This window comes from Eumetopias jubatus, unplaced genomic scaffold (genome assembly GCF_037043125.1).
Source record: "Eumetopias jubatus isolate StellerSeaLion01/CBP00866 unplaced genomic scaffold, mEumJub1_p1.0 scaffold_8, whole genome shotgun sequence".
Lineage (NCBI taxonomy): Eukaryota > Metazoa > Chordata > Mammalia > Carnivora > Otariidae > Eumetopias > Eumetopias jubatus.
This window is the reverse complement of record NW_028274814.1, coordinates 132,998,321-133,022,923: the sequence shown is the minus strand read 5'-3', so window position 1 is coordinate 133,022,923 and position 24,603 is coordinate 132,998,321. Positions and strand designations below refer to the sequence as shown.

General features: G+C 47.3%; 1 protein-coding gene across 3 annotated transcripts; it reads right to left on the bottom strand.

The window, feature by feature from the left end:
• Positions 1-13,057: 13,057 nt before the first annotated feature.
• On the bottom strand, positions 13,058-24,603 carry LOC114218359 (DNA dC->dU-editing enzyme APOBEC-3H-like). Of its 3 annotated transcripts, none has more exons than XM_028115387.2 (8): positions 24,469-24,603; positions 23,004-23,106; positions 21,383-21,662; positions 21,043-21,154; positions 15,137-15,293; positions 14,243-14,510; positions 13,902-14,017; positions 13,058-13,561 (listed from the first exon to the last, which is right to left on the bottom strand). In XM_028115387.2, the coding sequence occupies exons 1-8, from the start codon at positions 24,492-24,494 to the stop codon at positions 13,511-13,513; spliced, it is 1,113 nt and encodes a 370-aa protein (XP_027971188.1). In that variant the 5' UTR covers positions 24,495-24,603; the 3' UTR covers positions 13,058-13,510. The 3 variants fall into 3 exon arrangements, with proteins under 3 accessions (XP_027971188.1, XP_027971186.1, XP_027971187.1); XM_028115385.2 differs by having other exon boundaries at positions 23,004-23,157; positions 24,469-24,602; XM_028115386.2 differs by having other exon boundaries at positions 13,058-13,558; positions 23,004-23,157; positions 24,469-24,602.

The following is a 24,603-nucleotide window of genomic DNA, read 5'->3' as shown; positions in this document are numbered from 1 at the left end:
GTTCCATACAAATTTTAGGATTATTTGTTCCATTTCTTTGAAAAAAGTGGATAGTATTTTGATGGGGATTGCATTGAATGTGTAGATTGCTCTAGGTAGCATTGACATCTTTGTTCTTCCAATCCATGAGCATGGAAGGTTTTTCCATTTCTTTGTGTCTTCTTCAATTTTTTTCATGAGTATTTTATAGTTTTCTGAGTACAGATCCTTTGCCTCTTTGGTTAAATTTATTCCTAGGTATCTTATGGTTTTGGGTGCAATTATAAATGGGATTGACTCCTTGATTTGTCTCTCTTCTGTCTTGTTGTTGGTGTATAGGAATGCCACTGATTTCTGTGCATTGATTTTATATCCTGCTACTTTACTGAATTCCTGTATGAGTTCTAGCAGTTTTGGGGTGGAGTCTTTTGGGTTTTCCACATACAGTATCATATCATCTGCAAAGAGTGAGAGTTTGACTTCTTCTTTGCTGATTTGGATGCCTTTGATTTCTTTTTGTTGTCTGATTGCTGTGGCTAGGACTTCTAATACTATGTTGAATAGCAGTGGTGATAGTGGACATCCCTGCCGCGTTCCTGACCTTAGGGGAAAAGCTCTCAGCTTTTCCCCGTTGAGAATGATATTCGCTGTAGGTTTTTCATAGATGGCTTTTATGATATTGAGGTATGTACCCTCTATCCCTATACTCTGAAGAGTTTTGATCAAGAAAGGATGCTGTACTTTGTCAAATGCTTTTTCTGCATCTATTGAGAGGATCGTATGATTCTTGTTCTTTCTTTCGTTAATGTATTGTATCACGTTGATTGATTTGCGGATGTTGAACCAACCTTGTAGCCCAGGGATAAATCCCACTTGGTCGTGGTGAATAATCCTTTTAATGTACTGTTGGATCCTATTGGCTAGTATTTTGGTGAGAATTTTTGCATCCATGTTCATCAAGGATATTGGTCTGTAATTCTCCTTTTTGATTGGGTCTTTGTCTGGTTTTGGGATCAAGGTAATGGTGGCCTCATAAAATGAGTTTGGAAGTTTTCCTTCCATTTCTATTTTTTGGAACAGTTTCAGGAGAATAGGTATTAATTCTTCTTTAAATGTTTGATAGAATTCCCCTGGGAAGCCATCTGGCCCTGGGCTTTTGTTTGTTGGGAGATTTTTGATGACTGCTTCAATTTCCTTAGTGGTTATAGGTCTGTTCAGGTTTTCTATTTCTTCCTGGTTCAATTTTGGTAGTTGATACATCTCTAGGAATGCACCCATTTCTTCCAGATTATCTAATTTGCTGGCATAGAGTTGCTCATAATATGTTCTTATAATTGTTTGTATTTCTTTGGTGTTGGTTGTGATCTCTCCTCTTTCATTCATGATGTTGTTGATTTGGGTCATTTCTCTTTTCTTTTTGATAAGTCTGGCCAGGGGTTTATCAATCTTGTTAATTCTTTCAAAGAACCAGCTCCTAGTTTCGTTGATCTGTTCTACTGTTCTTTTGGTTTCTATTTCATTGATTTCTGCTCTGATCTTTATTATTTCTCTTCTCCCGCTGGGTTTAGGCTTTATTTGCTGTTCTTTCTCTAGCTCCTTTAGGTGTAGGGTTAGGTTGTGTATTTGAGACCTTTCTTGTTTCTTGAGAAAGGCTTGTATTGCTATATACTTTCCTCTTAGGACTGTCTTTGCTGTATCCCAAAGATTTTGAACAGTTGTGTTTTCATTTTCATTGGTTTCCATGAATTTTTTAATTCTTCTTTAATTTCCTGGTTGACCCATTCATTCTTTAGTAGGATGCTCGTTAGCCTCCATGTATTTGAGTTCTTTCCGACTTTCCTCTTGTGATTGAGTTCTAGTTTCAAAGCATTGTGGTCTGAAAATATGCAGGGAATAATCCCAATCTTTTGGTATCGGTTGAGACCTGATTTGTGACCTAGGATGTGATCAGTTCTGGAGAATGTTCCATGGGCACTAGAGAAGAATGTGTATTCCGTTGCTTTGGGATGGAATGTTCTGAATATGTCTGTGAAGTCCATTTGGTCCAGTGTTTCATTTAAAGTCTTTATTTCCTTGTTGATCTTTTGCTTAGATGATCTGTCCATTTCAGTCAGGGGGGTGTTAAAGTCCCCCACTATTATTGTATTGTTGTCAATGTGTTTCTTTGCTTTTGTTATTAATTGCCTTATATAATTGGCTGCTCCCATGTTAGGGGCATATATATTTACAATTGTTAGATCTTCTTGTTGGATAGACCCTTTAAATAAGATATAGTGTCCTTCTTCATCTCTTATTACAGTCTTTGTTTTAAAATCTAATTTGTCTGATATAAGATTTGCCACCCCAGCTTTCTTTTGGTGTCCATTAGCATGGTAAATGGTGTTCCACCCCCTCACTTTCAATCTGGGGGTGTCTTTGGGTCTAAAATGAGTCTCTGGCAGACAGCACATTGATGGGTCTTGTTTTTTAATCCAATCTGATAGCCTGTGTCTTTTGATTGGGGCATTTAGCCCATTTACATTCAGGGTAACTATTGAAAGATATGAATTTAGTGCCATTGTATTGCCTGTAAGGTGACTATGACTGTATATTGTCTGTTTTCCTTTCTGATCTATGCTGCTTTTAGGCTCTTTCTTTGCTTAGAGGACCCCTTTCAATATTTCTTTTGGGGCTGGTTTTTTGTTTGCAAATTCCTTTAGTTTTTGTTTGTCCTGGAAGCTTTTTATCTCTGCTTCTATTTTCAATGACAGCCTAGCTGGATATAGTATTCTTGGCTGCATATTTTTCTCGTTTAGTGCTCTTAAGATATCATGCCAGTCCTTTCTGGCCTGCCAGGTCTCTGTGGATAGGTCTGTTGCCAATTTAATGTTTCTACCATTGTAGGTTACATATCTCTTCTCCCGAGCTGCTTTCAGGATTTTCTCTTTGTCTCTGAGACTCGTAAGTTTTACTATTAGATGTCTGGGTGTTGACCTATTTTTATTGATTTTGAGAGGGGTTCTCTGTGCCTCCTGGATTTTGATGCCTGTTTCCTTCCCCACATTAGGGAAGTTCTCTGCTATAATTTGCTCCAATATACCTTCTGCCCCTCTCTCTCTTTCTTCTTCTTCTGGGACCCCAATTATTCTAATGTTGTTTCGTCTTATCGTATTGCTTATCTCTCAGATTCTGCCCTCGTGATCCTGTAGTTGTTTCTCTCTCTTTTTCTCAGCCTCTTTATTTTCCATCATTTGGTCTTCTATATTGCTGATTCTCTCTTCTGCCTTATTTATCCTAGCAGTTAGTGCCCCCATTTTTTATTGCACCTCATTAATAGCCTTTTTGATTTCGACTTGATTAGATTTTAGTTCTTTTATTTCTCCAGAAAGGGTTTCTCTAATAACTTCCACGCTTTTTTCAAGCCCAGCTAGTATCTTTAAAGTCATGATTCTGAACTCTAGGTCCGACATCGTACTAATGTCCGTATTGAGTAGGTCCCTGGCAGACGGTACTACCTCTTGTTCTTTTTGCTGAGGTGATTTTTTTCGTCTTGTCATTTTGTCCAGAGGAGAATAGATGAATGAGAGAACAAAATGCTAACAGGTTAACAACGTCCCCAGCAAATATACTCTATACAAATCAGAAAAGACGTGAAACCAGGGGAAAAGAAAGGGAAAGAAAGAGAAAAAAAAAGAAAGAGATAAAAACAAACAAAAACAGAACAAAACAAAACAAAAACAGAATATGATCAAATATGATCAGGCTAGTGCATAGATCAGTGCCACACACTAGATTTTGGGTGTATTTTGTTCTGTTAGAAGAAAGTGCCTCCTAAAATTTTAAAGGAAGAAAGACATATATGTACAAAATAAGGGTTGATACAGTGAAGGGATGGAAGATGACTGTAAAGATGAAAATTATAAAAGTCTTTATAAACAGAATTGATAAGAAGTTGTTTGAAAGAAGAAAGAAGATTTTTAAAAAAAAGAAAAAAAAGGGAGAGACTGTGATCAGGCAGGAGACTAGAACAAAGCCATACACTAGTGATTTAGGGTATATTTTGATCTGTTAGAAGAAACTGTATCTCAAAATTTTAAAGAGAGAAGAACTTATATATATATGCCAAAAATAAGGGTAACTACTATGAAGGAATAAAATATGACTCTAAAAATGAAAAATAAAAAATGTTTTTTTAAAAAAGGGATTGATAAGATGTTGGTTGAAAAAGGGAAAAAGAAAAATTCAAAAAAAAACCCCAAAAAACAGTTAAAAAATTAACTTTGAAAAACTAATGAATCATGGTAAAAAAAAGCCATGAATTCTATGTGCAGTATTCCCCTAGCGCTGGAGTTCTCCCGTTCTCCCTGATCGGTAAACTTGGTCTTGGCTTGCTGGCTGTTTGTGCTGATCTTCTGGGGGAGGGGCCTGTTGCCGTGGTTCCCAAGTGTCTTTGCTGGAGGCAGAATTGCCCCGCCCTTGTCGATCCAGGCTAAGCAAGCTGCTCGGGTTTGCTCTCAGGAGCTTTTATTCCCTGCAAGCTCCTGGTACAGCTTTGGAGGACCAGGGTGAAAATGGTGGCCTCCCACTCTCTGCCTGGAGAAGCTGAGAACTCGGGGCCCCGCTCCTCAGTGCGCCCCCCGAGAAAAGCAGTCAATCACTCCCGTCTCCGCGGTCTCCGGCCGCACTCCACGCTCACCCAGCCTGTGACCGAGCGTTTCTATCTCTGGCACCCGACCCCGTGTGGAGTCTCCAAACCCAGCAGATCCCTGCGGTGCGCTCCCGCGCCGCTCCTCCCGGGGGAGGTAGGGGAGTCTCCCCAGATCTGCCGCTTGTTAGGTCCCTGCTGGAGGCGCAGTGGTCCGACTGGGCCACGGATCACAGTTTATGGCCACCCCGAGCTGAGAGCCCGCACCTCTGCTCCGTATCTGCAGCCGGCTTCCCCGCTCCGATACCCGGGAGCTCTGCCGCACTCAGGCACCCCCGGTCTTTCTGTGACCCCGAGGGTCCTGAATCCACACTGTCCCGCAAGGGTTCCACCCCCAGCTTAGCCACTGGAGCGACGTCCCTCAGCAGAGCCGACTTCTAAAAGTTCCGATTTTGTGCTCCCCGGCTCTAGCACTTGCCAGGAGCGGCCGACGGAGGCCCCCTCCCCTGCCGTCTATCCTCCCGAATATCGCCTCTGATTCACTGCTCCACACGTCCTACCTTCCAGTAAGTGGTCGCTTCTCTCTTCAGAGAGTTGTTGCTACTCTCTTCTTCGATCTCCTGTTGAGTTCGTAGGTGTTCAGAATGGTTTGATCCCTATTCAGCTGAATTCCTGAGACCAGATGAAATCCAGGTCTCCTACTCCTCCGCCATCTTGCTCCGGGGTTGTTTCTTCTGAGGCCTTGCTCCTTGGCTTGCGGATGGCCAGCTCTCCTTGTGTCCTCACCTGGTCTTCCTTCCATGTGTGTCTGTATCCTAATTCCTCCTCTTCTTTTTTTTTTAAAGATTTTATTTATTTGAGAGAGAGAGTGAAAGGAGAGCACAAGTGGGCAGAGGGGGAGGGAGAAACAGGCTCCCCACTGAGCAGGGAGATCGAGCCCAGGACCTGGGGATCATGACCTGAGCCAAAAGCAGACGCTTAACCCACTGAGCCATCCAGGAGCCCCGGTAATCTCTTCTTATAAGGACACCAATCCTACTGGATTAGGGTTCACCCCTGTGACATCATTTAACTTCAACCCCTCCGTAAAGGCTCTGTCTCTAAATGCAGTCACATTCTGAGGTCCTGGTAATTGGGACTTCAGCACAGGAAATTTGCAAGGGGGTGGGGTGGGGTGCCTGCCTGGCTCAGTGGGTAGAGCCTGTGACTCTTGAACTTGATCTCCGGGTTGTGAGTTCAAGTCCCACACTGGGCGTGGAGCCTACTTAAAAAAAAAAAAAAAGGAATTTTGCAGGGGACACAGTTCAGCCCATAACACTTAACCACCAATACCCAACTTGTCTTCCTGCTAACAGAACCTTCATTCATTTGGGAAGAGAGGAAGCTAATGACCCAACGACCCTACGAAATGCCGCTCCCCACCGCTAGGGGCGCTATATGACCAACGATAGGCTAGGGAGCCATTGGCAGTCTGCGGGCGAATTGCGGCTCATCCAATGCTTCCTCATGATTAGATGCAAGTCATGCATCTTCAGCAGGGACATCACCAAGGTGATGCTGTGTTCTCACGGGACCCCAAGTCCTAGCACACGATGTCTGTTTGCCCCATTGCTCATCATGTCCTCTTCGATCATTTGATTAGGGTGGTATCCACCAGTTACTCCTTTTCCTGTTGAAATGAAGAACCATTTTCTGGAGGAGATCATTTGAAACTATACAACTATGCCCGATTCTTCATCATATTTTTTTTAAAGATTTTATTTATCTGACAGAGCACAAGCAGAGGGAGCAGCACACAGAGGCAGAGGGAGAAGCAGGCTTCCCGCTGAGCAGGGAGCCCAATGCGGGACTCGATCCTCAGACCCCAGGATCATGACCTGAGCCAAAGGCAGACGCTTAAACGACTGAGCCACCCAGGCGTCCCTCTTCATTACATTTTCAATGTAGTTATGTATTTATATTAGTACAGATTCATGGTCTCCCTATTTCATTCAATGGGCTATAGTTCATTATATCATTATTTACTTGAATGCTCAGAATTTCTCAGATTTGGCTAGTGGGAGCCCTTGTAAGCTAGTTCAACTACTCTAGCTTTAGGTTATGTTTAATATTCAATATTCTTAAAGTTCTAAAATACTTCGTGGGACAATCTCTCTTCCCTCCCAACATTGTTATTCTTTTTCAGAATTCTCTTGGCTATTCTTGCAGATTTTCTGTTTTCATATTGAGATTAAAACTGACAGGCCAAATTATGGAAACAAATTCAAAGGAAATTTTGGTTAAGATGGCTGTGAATTTATAGAAGGAAAAGAAAAAAAGAATATTTTCTGTAAGGATATTAAATTTTTCCTCACTTCATGTAGCTTCTATTTTTATGTCCTTTATTCACTTTTTAAATTATATTCATAAAGTGTACAGCCTTTTCTATGCATTTCATAATTTTTGTGACAGTCGAGAATAGTAATCCCTCCACTAACCACACATACATAAATACTTGTAAATCAGGGATCATCAGTTCATAAGAATGCTCTTTCTATATACGTTGTGTTCATTTCCAGGGCGCCATGACAAAGTACCACAAACTGAATTTCTTTAAGCAGCAAAAATTTATTCTCTGGTTCTGGAGGCTAGAAGTCTGACGTCAAGGTGTCCGCAGGCCGTGCTTTCCCTGAAGGCTCTAGGGGAGGATCTTTCTTGCCTCTTCTATAGGTGGTGCCTTTCCCTTTCCAGTGTTGCTGGCAATCCTTGGCATTCCCTGGCTTGTAGGTCCAAACTCTCCTTGAGTCTTCCCAGGCCCTTCTCCCTGCAAGTCTGTGTCTGGGTCTCCCCTCTTCTCATAAGGACACGGGTTGTATTCGATTAAAAGCCCACCCTACTTCAGTGCGACCTCATCTTAAAATAATTACATCTGCCATGACCCTGTTTCCAAATAAGATCACATTCTGAGGTTCTGGAAAAGGACACGCATTTCGGAGGGGACGCTATCCCTCTCAGCGCACACACATTTCGCATTTATTTTTAGATACTTTCTCACTTATGTGGCAGAGACTAATTGTCCCACTCTATTTATTCTCTCTTTTGGTCAGTGTATAACCCCTGAATTTCCCCAAGTTAAATGACAATCCCACATAAAGGTTACATTTCCCAGAGTCCTTTGCTGCCAGATGTGGCCGAATGACTAAGTCTTGGTCAATGGGATGTGACGATAAAGGCCAGATGGCAGCTTCTGGGGCCCTTCCTAGGAGACAGCCAGCTGGGTCCTTTGCCCCCGCCCCCCCGCCCCGTCTTCTCCACTTCCCCATCCTGGCTGACAGAACACAGATGTTATGACTGCACTACATTTTGGGGCCACGAGAACAAAGACCCCACACATCCCGAGAACGAGTGGAAAGCTGGAAGCAGCCTGGGTCATCCTCGCTCTGCAGCTTATATCTGGATTTTTTCTGTTTGAGATAAGTGTCCATCCGGGGCTGCCGTTCTGCACAAACCCAGGGGCGCCTTCACACGGCAGAGGACGTGAACGGAGACCTAGGAGCTTGGAGGTCAACAAAGCATCCTCAAAGGCCCCCGCTCCCGGCTAGTTTCAGCCCCTGCTTTGGGGGCTTCCAGTTACTTTCAGGTAGTCTCAATTTAACTAATACATTTTTGATAGTTCTTTAACATCCAGGAGGTTTCTGTGCCTGGAGGGCAGCACTCAACTGGATTGGTACTTAGTGCATTGAGCAATTTATGAAAGTAATAGAACTCTGGAAATCAATTTCCTTGAACATTTAAACATTATTATTAATGTGATTAATTACAGTTCCTTAAAACCTAGATGGTAATTACAAGTCTGGTAATGATGGATTCTTCTGACCCCTCCAGACATCCTAAATAACAGGCCAAACGGACAGGATATTTCCGGCCCGTTGAGAGTGTAGGATCCGAGTCATCTAGACTGATTTCCTTACTGAGAGGCGCACTCGAAGGAGATTTAAACTGAAATCTTCCATCATTAGGCTTGGTCTCTCTCTATATATTTTTTTTAATTTGCAATATTTATTTGTGGCATTGGGGACTGTTAAGTTTTCCTTTGTCATACAGATTTTAATTTTGGAAACTTGGCATCTTCCTACAAACTTCTGTGTTTTCTAAGTTTGCATGGCAGTTGGGGGTCTCTTAAGATTTCATACGAATTTTAGAATGGTTTTTCCCGTTTCTGCAAAAAAAGGATATTAAAATTTTGTTGGGGATTGCACTGAATTTGTAGATCACCTTGGGTGCTGTGGACATTTTAACAATATTAAGTTTTCCAAGCCATGAACATGAGACATCTTTCTAGGTATTTGTGTCCTTGATTTCGTTCAGCAGTGTTTTGTAATTGGCCATTTATAGGCCTTATACCTGCTTGGTTAAGTTTAGTCCTAAGTATTTTTTTCTTTTTGATTACATGGGATTGTTTCTTAGTTAGTTAGTTATTTGAGGGAGAGAGAGGAGCAGAGGGAGAGGGAGAGAGAATCTCAAGCAGATTCCCTGCTGAGCAAGGAGCCTGACGTGGGGCTCCATCTCATGACCCTGAAATCATGACCTGAGCCGAAATCAAGAGTTGGACGCTTAATCGACTGTGCCACCAGGTGCTCCAAATGGGATTGCTTTCTTAATTTCCTTCTCAGGTCGTTCGTTGTTAGTGTATAGAAGTACAACCGATGTTTGTATGAATTAGATTTAATACTTTTTATTGCTATCTTAAGTGTAATATTTTCCCCCTTTTCCATTTTTAGATGATTGTTGTTAATCTAGAGAAAAAGGTTTTATGTATTTATGCTGTATTCAGCTGTCTTATTTACTCTATTTTTCCCCCCACAAACTGGAGTCTCTTGGGTTTGGAGGGGGTCAAACCATCAACAACAGAAAATTTATATGTTTTTTCCAATGTTCACACAAATTATGGAATTTCTTGGTCTTATTGCACTCATTAGAACTCTATGACAATGTGGAATAAATGGTGATAGGCGCCCTCCCTGTCATGTCCCAATTTAATTGAAATGGTTTGAATGTTTTACCATTTATAATAATATTCTTGCTGTCTTTTCTATAAAAATCTTTTATTTATTTTTATTATTTTTATTTTTATTTTGGCTTAGTATTTTAATGATGGCCGAATCCTATGAGGTTCTGTTCAGCGTTTATTGATATGATACCACATAATTTTTCTTCTTTAATTGGTCATGTAATGGATCATGTTGGTCTATTTCCTGATATAATAATTATACTTGCATTTTTGAGGTACACCTATATGGTTGTAATATATTATTAATCTCTTAATGTGCTGTTGATTCTATTTGTCGTTTTTTTTTTTTAACTTATTTTTGGGGCCCCTGGGTGGTTCAGTAGGTTAAGCGTCTGCCTTTGGCTCAGGTCATGATCCCAGGATCCTGAGATCACGACCAGAGCCGAAATCAAGTCAGCTGCTTAACTGACTGAGCCACTCAGGGGCCCCTAAATTAAATCTTTAAAAAAATATTTTATTTTTTAAGTAATCTCTCCACCCAACGTGGGGCTTGAACTCACAACCCCAAGATCAAGAGTTGCACACTTCACCGACCAAGCCAACCAGATTTGTAAATATCTGATTTATAATTTTTGCATCTATATTCATAGTGATATTGACTTGGGGAATTTAGTGTTCTTTGTTTTGGGGTATTATCTTTATCAGTTTTTGTATTAAGGCTGTTTCTTTACAACATGAATTGGGAGAAATTTTCCTATAACTTGTAATCTCTTATGAACACTGAAATTATATATTCTTTAGGAGTGTGATAAAAAGACTTCTGAATACAATTGGTCCTGGTGTTTTTTTATTTTTTGTCTTTTTTTTTTTTTTTTTAGTGGTAGATCTTTAATTATCTTTCCAATTTCTTCCATGAGAATAGGTCTACAGAAGTCTTCAATTTCAGGGCGCCTGGGTGGCTCAGTTGTTAAGTGTCTGCCTTTGGCTCAGGTCATGATCCCAGGGTCCTGGGATTGAGCCCCGCATCGGGCTCCCTGCTCAGCGGGGAGCCTGCTTCTCCCTCTCCCACTCCCCCTGCTTGTGTTCCCTCTCTCACTGTCTCTCTCTCTCTGTCAAATAAATAAATAAAATCTTAAAAAAAAAAAGAAGTCTTCAATTTCTTGGGTCAGTTTTGTTAATTTTTTTTGGTCAGGAAATTATTCATTTCCTCAAGTTTTTCAAATTTGTTTCTATAAATTCACATGAAATATTCTCTTACAATTTTTCTAGTCTTTTTTATATCAGTTATATTTCTTTCCTCATACTTTATCTTGTATATTTTTGTTGCCTTTATTCTTTTATTGGGTTCTTTCTGGATTTATTTACTTCCTTGGTCTTTTCAAGGAACAGATTTTTGAATTTATTTGTGCTTCCTACCATTTAAAATTTTCTAATTAACTTCAGCTTTGATCTTTATTAATTTCCTATCTCTGGTTTTTTTCATTGCTTTTTCTAATTTCTTTTTTTATTAACATATAATGTATTCTTTATTTCAGTGGTACAGGTCTGTGATTGCTTTTTCTAATTTCTTAAAATGGGTAGTAAATTACTATATTTTTTGGTAATGAAAAAATTCAGTCTATTCATTTTTTTCTGAGGATAGCTTTTATTTTAAAGCCACTTTTTAAAAAAGATATGTTTATTTTAGAGAACGAGAGAGAGTGGGGGAGGGGCAGAGGGAGAGACTCTTCAAAGCAGACTCCCTGCTGAGCATGGAGCCCGTTGCAGGTCTCAATCCCACAACCCAAGAGATCATGACATGAGCTGAAACCAAAAGTCAGACACTTAACCAACTGAGCCACCCATGCACCCCAAAGCCACTTTTTCTAAACAGCCCTTAAGTCAAGCCACTTAGTCAATTTTTTTTTATAGGTAAACTCTACTTCCAACATGGGCTTGAGCTCATAATCCTGAGATCAAGACTTGCATGTTCTGTCTGCCAAAGGAGCCAGCCAGGTGTCCTTCTCAGTGTAGCTTTTGCTGTGTTCTCTAGATGTGAGTTTGAAATTACATCACTTAGGGCTCATTCAGCTATAAATAACAAAATATTTGACTAACAATGACTTAAATGACGCAGATATTTATTATCTTATTTAAAAGGAAGATTGGAGGTAGGTATTTCTAGGGTAGATATTATTTCAGTGGCTTAACAATGTTATTGGAGACTCATGCTTTTTCTGGCTTTTTGCTTCATCATCCTCAACATGTTGGCTCTTTGTCCTCATCTGCATCGTCTTATGGTTGCAAAATAACTGCCACATGTTCTCTCCCACTCACAGGCAGGAAAAACAAGGGAGGGACAGGGCAATGAGACCCTACTTGCCTGAAATGTCTTTAAAAAGCAAAAACAAAACCAGAGAGCTCTCCTAGTAGATATTTTCTTACATTTGATTGGTCCTAACTGGCCACTCCTAGCTTCAAGAGAGGCTAAAAAAGTGACAAAGGGGGAATAGGATTACATGGCAGGCCTGAGTCAGTTTCCAATCATTTTCCCTTTATGTATGTATTTGGCTGCTACCTTGTTTGGCACATACAAGTTTATGATTATTTTATTCTTTCATTGTTCCTTTGTGCCATTATGCTAAGTCCCTCTTTAACCTGTTTGATTCATTAAAGTGTACCTTGTATGATAGTGTCACTATTGCTTTCTTCTTAAATTTTGATTTGCCTGGTATCTTTGTTTAACCCTTTTTATTTTCAATCTGTTTCCTTTTTTTTTTTAAGAGTGCTTCTTGGAAATAGCATGGAAGAATTTGTTCTGTTCATATTTAGTGTAATCCACTTGATTTTACTCTTTTCATCTTATACCATGTTAATTTTTTTTTGAGAGAGTGTGCATACGTGAGTGGGGTGGGGGGTGGTGGGGAGGGGCAGAGAGAGGGAGAGAGAGAGAATTTTAATCAGGCTCCACGCCTGGCGCAGAGCCTGTCTCGGGGCTTGATCTCATGGCCCTGAGATCATGACCTGAGTGGAAATCAAGAGTCTGATGCTCAACAGACTGAGCCATCCAGGTGCCCCTGCTGTGTTCATTATTTATTGTCACTCCTTTCTTCTTCCCTTTTCCCCATTCTGGGCGGGGGTGTTGGCAGTAGAGGCAGCCAAGGCAGGGGCTCCAGGTCAGTGCCCAGCTTCCAAGTGTGGCTGATGTGGGGGGGGTTGCATGCTGCCATGGGCAGCGCCATCTTCATCAGACCAGCTCTGCAGCATAGTTTGGGGGCTCCTTCCTGGCTTGGAAGCCTCCAGATCTAGCTCTCCCTCTTTCCTAGAGCTTCGAGGAGCCACCCAACATCTTTTTAACAATTTTTTTTTCTTGTTTTAATCGGCTGGAGTTGGTGCTTATTGCTTCAGTGAAGAACACCGAATAACACTGTTCAACTGGTTTTATTTATCTCCCCAAGCAATTCAATGAGCAACTGCACGCACTCAACAGTTTTATCTTATTTATTTAGACACACAGTAGATACTCAGAAGGAACAGAGAATATTGGGATGACAAAATGATCCAACTATTCTAGACTTTAGAGGGAATTCTCAAATACATTTTTTTCTTGGTGCAGTAGGATAAAAAGTCCTTTATACTCATTTTTTGTGAGGGAAAGTCCTGATCTCCCTTTTAGAAAATAACCCAAGTTTTACAGACCTAAAAATTATTTTTATCTTTTCAGTTATAAAAATACATATCCACTTATTTAAAAAAAAAAGAGGAACAAAAGAATGAAGGAGGCAAGGAAGGTTTTCTGGACTCGGGGGAGGCTCAGGTGTGCCTGTGGAACTCACAAGTTGCTCCTAAAAGTCAGCAGTTTATGAAGCATTGAGATGCTCCAGGGACGGGGAGGGGTGGGGGGGCTGGGGGGGTGGGGGGTAGGCGATTGATGGTCATCAAAGATGCAAATTTCCGAATTCATTCTCTAAATCATTCTGCGGCGGCTGCTGAGAGAGAAACAGAATAATTAGAAGTGTCATTGGCAGCCAGCAGTGCTGGGAGCAAGCGAAGGAGAGGGGACATGAAGAGCCGGGTCAAAGAGGGCCAGGGAGGTCTCGAGGGAACCAGAAAACAGACAAGATCCTAAGAAAAGGGAGACAAGGAAGGAACTGGGAGCCCCTGTTGGGGTGAGAGGAAGGGTGTTGGGAGAAAAGAGAAAGGTGTGGGGGGACAGTGGGGACAGAGAGCAAGGAGAGGAGGGACAGAGACAAGGGGGCGCTGGAGCTGGGATGAGGGGGCACGGGGGGAGAGGGGGGCCAGGCGCCTGCAGCAGGGACAGCTTCTCACCTTGAGGATCTTCCGGAGCCGACGGGTTATGTTTTTACTGTACTGTTCCAGCTTGTTCCAGGGCTGGAAAGGCTTGCCCTGGTTGTCCACAAACTCCCTCCAGCAGTCCTCAAACTCTGAGATGAAGAGGGAAGGCAGTCAGGCCCCAGGGGCAGGAAAGCCACAAGCATGTACCCTGCAATTCCAGGGACCCCTCCTTCCTTTGCCCTTCCTGGTGGTGTCACAGCTTGGGCCTCAGCTGGGCCACCACCTTTTGGTCCAGCAACCCCCCTCCCCCAGTGGCTTTTCCGTCTTGGAGCTGCAAACCCTCCCATCCCCTGACAGCTTTGCCCTCTCCCTACCCAGGGAGCTCATGACAGCCACTGGGATCCCGGATGCGTGCAGTTGCTTCAGCCCCTGCTTATTCTCCTGGAGCCAGTGGAAATACAGGCGGGAGGCAAAGAGCCGCAGGCTGATGTGGCTGTGTTTTCTGGCAAATGCAACCAGTTCCTTCGCACAGGTGGGGCAGGGGCTCCACGTGACATAGCAGGTGATTTCAAATCTCCGGTCTTTTTCCAGTTTTAGTGCCATGATACTGTCAATAAAGCGAATTTCTGCATGGCGCTTCTTCTAGGGAGGGTCCCAGATAGAAGAAAGGTCACATACGGAGGGCACCACTGGGGATAAGGGGCTCTGCCCCGTGAACTTGCCTAACATGGGGAAAGAACCTTCCTTCCTTCTTTCACTCATCCATTGATTCAGCACCCCAAAGCATCTGCAGCTTGATCTGAATCAGACCCAACCCCCTGGGAGGAGATGGGTTGGCAGAGAGACATCCCCATGGCACCATTCCCAGATGATCAGCAGACCTTGCCTTTTGGACATCAGGAGATGTTAGAACGTGGGGTTCCCAAGGAGCAGGTCAGAATGGGAGGGAGGCAGGATGGGGCAGGTGGGCAGGGGGGGCAGAAAAGCAGGGGGCAAATGTATGAGGGAGTTCTTGGAGGTGGAGTTGAGCGCTCAGTCCTTGGAAGACCGCTTGGCTTCTCAGAAGCAGCGACTGAACTGACACCCAGAGGACAAGTAAATGTATTCTCAAAGAGGGGCAGGAAGAGCATTCTGCTGGAGGGAAGAGCTTCTGCAGAGGCCCAGGGACAGAAAAACCATGGAGAGTTCCCGGGAAGCAGGGCTAACAGACCCAGTTAAGCCTCGGTATTTTCCCCACCGGCCCTGTGTCCCGACAGCCCGCCTGGCACCTTGTTTTGAAGGCAGGCTTTGGCAGTTACGGAGCCGTCATGTGGCTTCAGCTGGTAGCACAAGTAGGTCTTCCTCCGGTGGTAGGGCTTTGGGGCCCGGGGCTGGTTGCCGAACTGATAGACGAATATTTCTTTTTGTAGTGGATTCATTGTGGTTCTGCACAAGAGGAAGAAAACCAAAGATGCAGAGAGCATCTTCTGGTGTCACCCCAGGCTCTGTCACCCTCTGAACCCAACTCCTTGGTCCACTTGGGCCCCTGGGGTGGGGAGGGAAGGGACATTCTCCTCTTTCCTTGTTGTCCAGGAGGGCTGGGAAGGAGGAAGGAAGAGGGTGAGCTCTCCCACTTGCACACAGCCCCACCTCCGGTCTGGTGGAGCACCCACCATGCCCACACTGAAGGTCATTGCAGGCAGGGTGCCTTGGGCTGGCTGGGGGGCCCCACCCTGAGAACTTGACATCAGAACTTTTTGGCTCACCCATCTTTGTCCTGTGCCCCAGACCCCTCTGTTCAGGTCCCACGGACATCTCAACCCTGATGTCCAATGCCACAACCCTTCTCTTTGGGGATGGAGGGGCTGCACTGGTAATTCTTCTAACTCTCTGCTCTTTGCTTAGGCGTGGGCATCACAATCTTAACTGCCTGTACAAAGCACAGAGAGGCTGGTGAATAGGAAAAACTGTTGTCACCAAGGGAGTGTTGTGACAGAGACTTTGGCTAAAGGTCAAATAGCTTTTCCTCCCCCCAGTTGTGATTATACTCTAGAGAGTATTCCATCTTGTATCTCGCTTGTTTTTCAGTTGCAGAGTGACCTGGCTCATGTAGGCTTGCGTGCACGGGATTCTTTTTGATAAACGCTGTCGGCTCTGCAAAGATACAAGTAGGTGGACAGAACGAGGAGCCCTCCTGCCTGCCCCAGAGTGGTGCATGAGAGCTCCAACCAGCGGAGCCCCACTGAGTGTGGACATTATTGACCAAGCAAACAGTCTGAACGAGCTGGGGAAGCTTGATGGGGCCCCAGCCCACTCTCCTTCTGGACACTCCACCCAAAGCTAACGTGACCTGGCTGACCACTGAGTCTGGCTCAGGTGACCACAGACGCTTGGAACCGGACACAGGAATCAAGCCAAGGGTGTCATTCCTCAGAGCACAGACTACGGGATACCGTGTTCCTGCAAGGCCAGAAATGTTTTCCCCATATTTCCAGCCAACTTGTTGAAACACCACAGATTCTATCAACAAAAGACCATTTCTGTCATCTGTTATGCTAATTAACAAAGCCACTAATTTCATCAACGGAAACCCATCTCTGATACCCCTTATGCTAATTAGTAAAGCTTCAGGTGCATTTTGATGACTGTCATTTAAAAGCCATCTCTGAGTTGTGGCCTTGGATTACCGGCCAGTGACCTCACCTGAAGCTGCTACTCTCAGGGCACCTGGTTGCCCTCAGCATGAAGATTAGAACAGAAACATCCATTCATAGCACACTTAGGACAACCAACTGCCCCGTGGCTTCCCAATTTTAGCACTGAAGTTCCCACGTCCTGGGAAACTCCTCAGTCCCTGGGAAACCAGACACTCAAGGCTGGACTATTTCAAATTTTAGACAAGTGCATTGTCTTAATAGCACAAGTGTTAAAGCTTGACCTTGAATGGCTAAAATTGAGGGATGATAGAAACAACTCGTAAAGAGCATTTAAAGACTAATTTAATTTTTCACACTTGGTAGTGTCTTCATGGGAAACAATTTATCTTCTTGTCTTGGAGATGATTTTTCCCTCCACAGAACAGAAATGAAACCATCCACAGAACTAAGTCTGCAGAAAGCTGCCCGCAGTTAAAGATCGCTGGGAAAATTCCCGAGGGAACTTAGAGGATGCTTTGCTTAAGATGATGAACGTCACCCAGGGAACACGGTCTATGTGGTCATCATAGCCACGAGGTGCTTGGCTTCTACAAACAGAGCAGCATCACTGATGCGCACGCACTGCTGAGCTGGTCTTCCGACCTGGGCCAGGGAAGCAGTAGGACCACTGACCACAATCTGGATGAAACCAGACCGGTTGGTACCAGAAAGACAAGTTAATCAATGTTGAAGTTTACCTAATTCCCAATCAATCAGAAGAACCCATGAGCCTGGACCCCTAACCCTGAATTTTTGCCCTTAAACACCCTTACTTGCAAACCATCGAGGAGTTTAGGACCTTCGAGATCGGCTCCCAGTTCTCCTGGGTGGCACCACACCAGCAACTAGCCTGTATCTTCAGCACAGAAACCCAGTGTCAGTTCATTATTGGCTTCCCGAGCATCAGGCAGATGAAGTCTTGCTCAGGTCGGTTACAGAAATTAGAGCATCCTTTGCAAAACTGTGCAAGTCTTTAAAATAAAATGTATAAATATGCTTTTATAGCTGACTCCAACAATTGTCTCAGTCATCCTTGAATCTAAAGTCTGTAACTAAAGTCTACAACTAAGCTTAAATAAAGTGCTTTAGGAAGACGCAGGGGCCACGCCTAGGGGAGAGGGCCACGGAGGCAGAGACAGGATGTGGAGGCAGCAGGGGTGGGGGTGGGGGGTTGGGGAGATGGGCACCTGCCCAGGCGGTGCCCGCAGGTCAGAGGCAGGAACAGACCCCGCGGATGGAACGATGAGGTGTCAGAGAGGGAGAGAAGTGGGGCTGGGAGGAGGAAGGAGGCAGAGAGCCAAGCGAGCAGGGGTACTTGGTCCCTGCAGCCCTGTCCCACGCTCCTTGGCAGGCTCGTCCCATCCTGGCCTGAGCCCTGGGCTCTCCAGCTCCACTTCCCTCTCACGAGGCTGCTCTTGGCCTTGGGAAAGCCCCGTATCTGTGAGTGTCCTCCCACAGTAGTCTGAGTGGTGGACCCACCCTCTCCCTGCCAGACAAAAGCTGGGATGGGAGGCCCTAGCTTGATTGTGCTTCTTTGGACTCCCACCCACCTCCCCACCCCGGCCTTACCTGACCTTGGGAGTTCCGGGGTAGCTGCCTCTCCTCAGCTGGCTTGTCCCAGCCCTGCCCTTTGTCTGGGGCACCAGGGCTCCATTCTTCTCGCTGGCCTTGCTTTGGGAAAGCCCCAATCTGGAGTGACCTCCCCGGGCTGCTGGCTGCCTCCCTGGATGCCCCACCTCCTTCCTGCTTTGCTTCAGGGGTGGGAGGGCCCTCGGGTGGTTGCACTTCCTTGGGCTCAGACCCACCTTCTCTCCTTCTCTGAGACGCCCCGCCCGGGGCAGAGCCGTCCTCGGGTGGGGCAGCAGGACCAAGTTATTGCAAAGAGAAAGAGAAAGTAGGATATGCAGAGGGGGTTGGGAGAGCCTGGCTGGAGAGAGCTGGACGGAGGCTGGCTTCTGGGGAGGGGCAGGCTCTCCGAGGAGTGGAGTGAACCCTTTCCTCGTTACCCCTGTGTTGCCCTTAGGAGTCATCCACTATCCTGTCAGGACTCTGGGCATCTGGAAAGTGAGGTCTACAGGTCAGATCTTCATCTCCAACCCTGGAGAAGGCAGGTGTGTTGAGCAGTTCCTATACTCCATCCTCTACCACAGGCCCCAGTAGCTTTGGAAGGGGCCTATCATTATCCTGACATCTTCGATGAGGTCCCAGCACAGAGAGGCTAAGCTACTCTCTGGGGCCACACAGCAAACCAATGGCAGAGCTGGAATGCCTTCCAGGGGCACTGGCCTGGCTCCTCCCGCTTCCTCAGTGTTCCATGAGTAGGAGGGATCTTGCTGCCCCCACAAGGCCTCCCAGGTCAGGAATCAGGGACCTGGACTTGAAGTGTGCGTCCTGAAAGCTATCCTCCTGCCTTGTCACATGTCCACCAAGAACCCCGGATGGAAAAACAAAGAGCACCTGGGGAAAGTTGAATTCTAGAGAGGAGGTCTTAGAGCAGCCGCCGGCCACCCCCAGTCCGGACCGCATGCGTATATGAGTCCCTGAACTTCCAGCTTGTGGCCCCTGCCATGCACACCTCATTTTGCCCTACAGGCCCTGGGATGGCCCCAAGGGGGTAACAAGAGCACGGGCAAGAGTTGGAAGATCTGAGGGAATGGCGTCCCCTCCACACCCATCTGTTCTCATATCCAGAGGCCCCTGAAGAAGGTTCCAGAAAGAGAACCTGGGCTCGGGCCCTTCCAAGAGAGTGATCAGATCTGCGTACTCAGGTGTTGATCAAATTGACAGCTAAGACGCCTCTGGCCAGAGAAGCAGGAAGGGTGAACTCCTGCTGGCCATCAGAGACGGGCAGAGAACGGAGATGTGCGAGAGCGGGACGGTGACTATTTTGGAAGAAATGTCCTGAACGCCCCCACGGATCTCTAAGACTGGCCTTCCGCATGGTTCTTTTCTCCAGAAGGAGGGGATATTTCGAGCAGGCCACTTTGGCCCGTTTTGACGACGCAGGCGGTCGCGAGATGTGCCATCCACACGTGCCTGTCTGTGCCTCCCTGCGTGAGGCTGCGCGGGCAGGGAGAGCGGCAGGGCGGACTGGGCGGGGGGCAGCCCGAGCCCTTCTGCGTTCTCCCCTTGGCCCCCAGGCAGCAGGACAGACAGGGAGCCGCGGGGAGGGCCAGGGGTCTGTGGCCACCACCAAGTCACACCTAGCCGGCCAAGACCAGAGGGAGAAATAGCTGGTCTGAACGGGACCTGGCACGTTCTCCACAATGATTTTAGGGATGTCCTCCAAACCGACCACCGGCCCTCTTGCTTCTCCTGCCTCTGCCCGCCCAGCATCCCGCCGTCTAGGGCCGACCTCTTCCTCCTTTTCCCCGTGCCCTGGTCCAGGCCAGCCCATGGACCGCTGCCGCCGACCTCCCCCCCAGTATGTTCACGGGGTCGTTGGCTCTGGGGTCAAAGAAGCAGATGCTCCCTGTTTTACCTCTACGGCTCGTGCTTCCCTGTCTCCCTGACTTGACTCTTGGCCACCTGCCACTTTTGATTCTGCTTTTTTGGAAAAGTTCTGATGATCTCAGTCCTCCCATACCCAATCCTACATTAAAAAAAACCTCAAAAACTTATTTAAATGTAAGCTCACTCTCCATTGCTGTCTCCAGGCTGCAACCTGCCCAGAGCTTCCCCTCTGGCAGCAATGTGGGAAGGGGATAAGGGACATGGGAGTGAGGGCAGGTGTGATGGTGACCTGGTGGGAGGCGGTGGCGGTGGTGGGGAGGGGTCCAGGGCAGCAAGGATTAGAAGGGAAGCACGTTGCGGGGGGGCGGGGGGGGGCGTGGTGGGGGGGCAGCTCAGGCATAACCCAGGAGACAGATATGCAGAATAAGGACCCTGGTTTTGCCCCACGCCTTCAGCTCAAAAAGGCCCCGGGTCATTGTCTGGGCTGAACCGTGTGACCCCAAATCCATCCGCTAAAGTCTCAACCCTAGTGCCTCAGCATGTGACTATATTTTAGGTACAGACTTTAAAAAGATGGCTGTTAAAATGAGGCCCTTTAGGATGGGCCCGAATCCAATCTGCCTGATGTTGTTATGAGAAGGGGAGACCGGGACACGCAGAGGGACACCAGGGGCTCCCCGCGGTGAGCCCAGAGGACGGACCACTAAAGTCCTAGCGCAGCAGTACACCCTCATCAAGGACCCTGGTTCTCTGAGAAGTCACATCCTCGGGAAGGATGTTTCTCACAGCTTCTGGTTTTCACACTTAGACATATTCATGCCCATATACCGTCAGTTTATTAACGAGATTTGGTTAATGTGGTGAGATGGAAGGAACCAGGTGGGGGGCCCCTTCATGCGGGAGAGGGAAGCCTTGAGGAAGGAGGGAGGATGCACAGGAGGAAAGTGGGGGGGGGCTGAGGGACTGGGGAGGGAGGTGAAGGTGGCTGGAGCCCAGGAAGGGGGCGCAGCAGCAGGGAGAGGCCAGGGGGCTGAGGACGCCCTCACCTAAGAATACTCTCAAGCTCTGTGGCCAGGAAATCATTATCTCTTAATAGATCCCGACTCCGGAAGCGCATCCCATTGTGGTCCACAAAGGTGTCCCAACAGTATTCATAATCTAAGATAAAGAGGGAAGAGGGCAGTCAGGTGGGCCCTGGGAGGCCTTCTGCTCCTGACCCCCCCGTGCCCTCCCTGCCAGGCGCCACCAATCCTGCCTCGGTTTCCCAGGCTCTCCTCCCACCCACTCTCCCTAGGGATAGTCTAGATCCTTCACCAACCCCACCCCCCGCCCCAGTCCTATTCCCTCCCACAGCCTCTCTCGTCCCCCAGCTCCTTCTGCTCTCACCTTCAAAAGACATGACATCCAGGTGGACCCCTGCAGACCATAGCCTGTAAAGCCCGTCCTGGAAATCTGGGCGCCAGAAGTAGTAGAGGCGGGCGGTGAAGATGCTCAGCGTCACGTTCCTGTATTCCCTCAGGAATCTGACCACCTCCTCTGCACAGGTGGGGCAGGGGCTCCAGGATAAGAACCAGGTGACATGGTAATGCTCGTCAGGGGACAGATCCTGGTCACAGAACCAAGAGAGGAAGCAGAATTCTGCGTGGTAGGGAGCCTCGAAATAGACCTGGGAGAGGCAGAGAAGAGAAGGGGATACTCTTGGCTGGCAGAGCAGGCAGTTTGGCAGAGCTGGGGGCCGTGGGAGGAGGGGGGAGGGCGCAGGAGTCACAGGGGCATGTTGTTCATTGATTTATCCCTCCTTTCCATCTCCCCCCACACTGTCTCTTCTGACTGAGCCATTCCTTCCCACAGTCATCGACATCAATTCCAACATCAACTCTCCATCCATCCATCCACCTGTCCATCCATCCATCCATCCATCCATCCATCCATCCATCCACCCATCCTACAGACATCCTACTGGCCCCGGTCCAGGCCCTCTGGGGTCCAGGCTGGTTCCGTGGGTGCTGTCTGCTGGGGAAGGCCACACAGCCATGCTGCCCCACAGGAGAGCCAGTAGCCCCACTTGTCTCCAGAGCACTTGACATGTGGCTTGTCTGAATTGAGAAGTGGGGCAAGTGTAAAATACACATCTCGTTCCAACAACATAGTAAAAAAGATGAATGTAAATGACCTCATGAAGAATTTTTATATTAATTATAATTTGAAATAATCTCTTAGATATATTACCCAATACATTATCAATACTAAGTTCATCAGTTTATCTTAACTCTTTAAACACTGGGTACTAGAAAACGTTAAATGACATACATGACTCAGATGATGTTTCTGTGGGTTAGTACTGGGGTACCCTTGACCCGCCCATAACGGCTCTCTCCTGCAAAGAGGCTTTGAAAAGCCTGCAATGTCAGGAGAGAGGAGAGGGCAGGGGTGTGGTGCAGTGGGACATCTCTCAGGAGTGGCAGGTGGTTAGAGGGCAGGGCTGCAGGAGGGTGGCCTGGCTCCAGCAACCGCTGAAGCTGGTCATGGGTGCCATGGCAGCCTTCCAGGGACACCTGGGCTGTGGCTGGGAGCAGGCCGGGGGCGGGCAGATGAGGGGTACGGGCTCTCTCCTGAGGGATCACAGGTCCTGAGTCTGGATGAGTCAGTGGTGCGGCCGCGGCCGAGGACTCGACCGGCAGAACCATTACTAGGGCAGAAAAGGCTCTGGTGTCCAATCGGCCCCGACTTTCCAGACATGCTCTTTTATCAAAGCCTGCTAGAGGCCAAGCTCCATGACAAGACCGGAGATGAATGCAGGTGGACTCTCTGAACAAGGCCCACAGGGTACATCAAACGTCATCCTGTATCCAGTTCCAGGAGGGCCAAGCAGGGCGCTCTTGGGTCAAAGACTTAGAACAATGTCGGGGGAAGGAGCATGCACCATGGAGAGCCCCCACCTGGCATCTTATTCCATTCTTTTCCACCTTCCCAACTGACTCAGCTCCTGCCTCTTAACAGGCCTTACCTTGTTTTGAAAGACCCCCCAGTCATAGGAGGAGTGCCCCTTCCCTTCTCTTTCCACTTGGAAGCAGAGGTAGCAGGAGTTCCGCCCGAAAGCGTAGCGCAGGCTTGGGAAGTGGAAGAAGAAGGTTTCAGGACTTATCCACCCCATTGGGTCTCTGGGGGTGAAAGACAGAAAACCAAAAATGCGGAGAGTGCTCTCTGGAGTTGTCCCTGGCCCATGGCCTCCCCTGGGCACAGGGGCTCCCTGCCCTGCCCCCACTCCAGGGCCCTGAGCCTTGTCTGCCGCCTTTCCAGGCTGGACTGTTGCGGGGTGGGGGGGTGCTGCTAGGGACAGCAGGGACGGGGGACCTCTCCCGCCGGGGCCCCTGCGGGCCTGCTTCTTCCAGCCATGCTGGTTTTTCTGCCCATTCATCCCCCAACCCACTAGAAAAATTGCAAAGAGAAATAGGAAGCCTCCATCCCCAGAGAACGGCTTTTCTAATACTTCAATTCGTTCCTGATTTTTTTAACCTATGCGTTAAAAAAAAAAAAAAAGTATCAGGTTAATACATACCTTCAGACGTTCAGGTTACTATTCTAAGTGCTTTAATATCTGAACTCACAGAGTCCTCCCCAGATCCCATGAGAGCCAACCCCACCCTCAAGGGAAGGAAGGTGGGCAGGAGGTGGAGCAGCCTGGGCAAGCCCAGGGCTAGTGAGTGATGGGGCCCTGGCTCCCCAGGCTGGCTATTTCCCGCAGGGACCTCCCATGACTGCAGTGGCAGCAGCCTGCAGTCCTGCCTGGGTCTTTTTCTCGACTTCATTGTAAATATGTGCATTTCTCCCAACCATGGCATCTTTCCCCCAGCTGCAGGTGAGTGGTCCTTACAAACATGAAGCCTGAAGCTCGGTCACCAAGGTTGGGGGTAAGGTTGAGAACAGGTTGCATTTATGTGTCTGCCCGTGATTGGGAGAGCCCTGCAATAGGTGACTTCTCTTCTTGCCTCCGAGAGCTAGCCTCACACCATGTTTATAATGGTGTAAAAATTATAGAAAATCAATCAAAGTGCTCTAAACTAAATCCACCCACTTCTTCACTCATGCTTTGGTTAAATTCTGAGCGCTAAGAGAGCACAGAAACTTCCAGAAGCCTCAGAGAGTGGCATCACCCGGCACTGTCTGGGAGGGGCAGGCTCCACAGACTTTCAGACCCAGAGGTTGGCCTGGAGGACCCTGGGGCTGGGTGGAGGTGCAGGAGGGGCGTGTTCAGAAGCAATAGTGGGAGCATCCCCAGAATAGGGTGAGGAGCCAGGCAGGAGTGGGTCCTGCAGAGAAGGAGTCCAGAGAGGAAGAGAAAGGAAGCAGGACCACAGGGAGGAGGAAGAGGCCAAGGACAGAGGCACACAAGGGCAGGGCCACCAGGAAGGAGGGGCTGCGGAAGGGGGCCCAGTTGGGGGGGGTGGCGCGGACAGAGGAGCGGGGGGTACCTTGGGCGGTGGCGCCAGGGCTCCATTCTTCTCAGCGGCTTTGCTTTAGGAAAGCCCCCCCCCTCGGGATCTGAGACCTCCTAGGCCGCCTCCACCGAGGCCCCACCTCCTTCCTGCTTTGGCTTCAGGGGTGGG

What these genes read in the sequence shown, in the direction of transcription:
- LOC114218359 (XM_028115385.2), bottom strand. Translation starts at nt 24,494, where the DNA reads ATGGAGCCCTGGCGCCACCGCCCAAG. An exon ending in CCCTGGCGCCACCGCCCAAG is followed by an intron (nt 23,158 to 24,468) that starts GTACCCCCCGCT and finishes TTTCACCCCCAG; the next exon opens with AGACCCAATGGGGTGGATAA. An exon ending in GGCTCCGGAAGATCCTCAAG is followed by an intron (nt 13,562 to 13,901) that starts GTGAGAAGCTGT and finishes TTTCTCTCTCAG; the next exon opens with CAGCCGCCGCAGAATGATTT.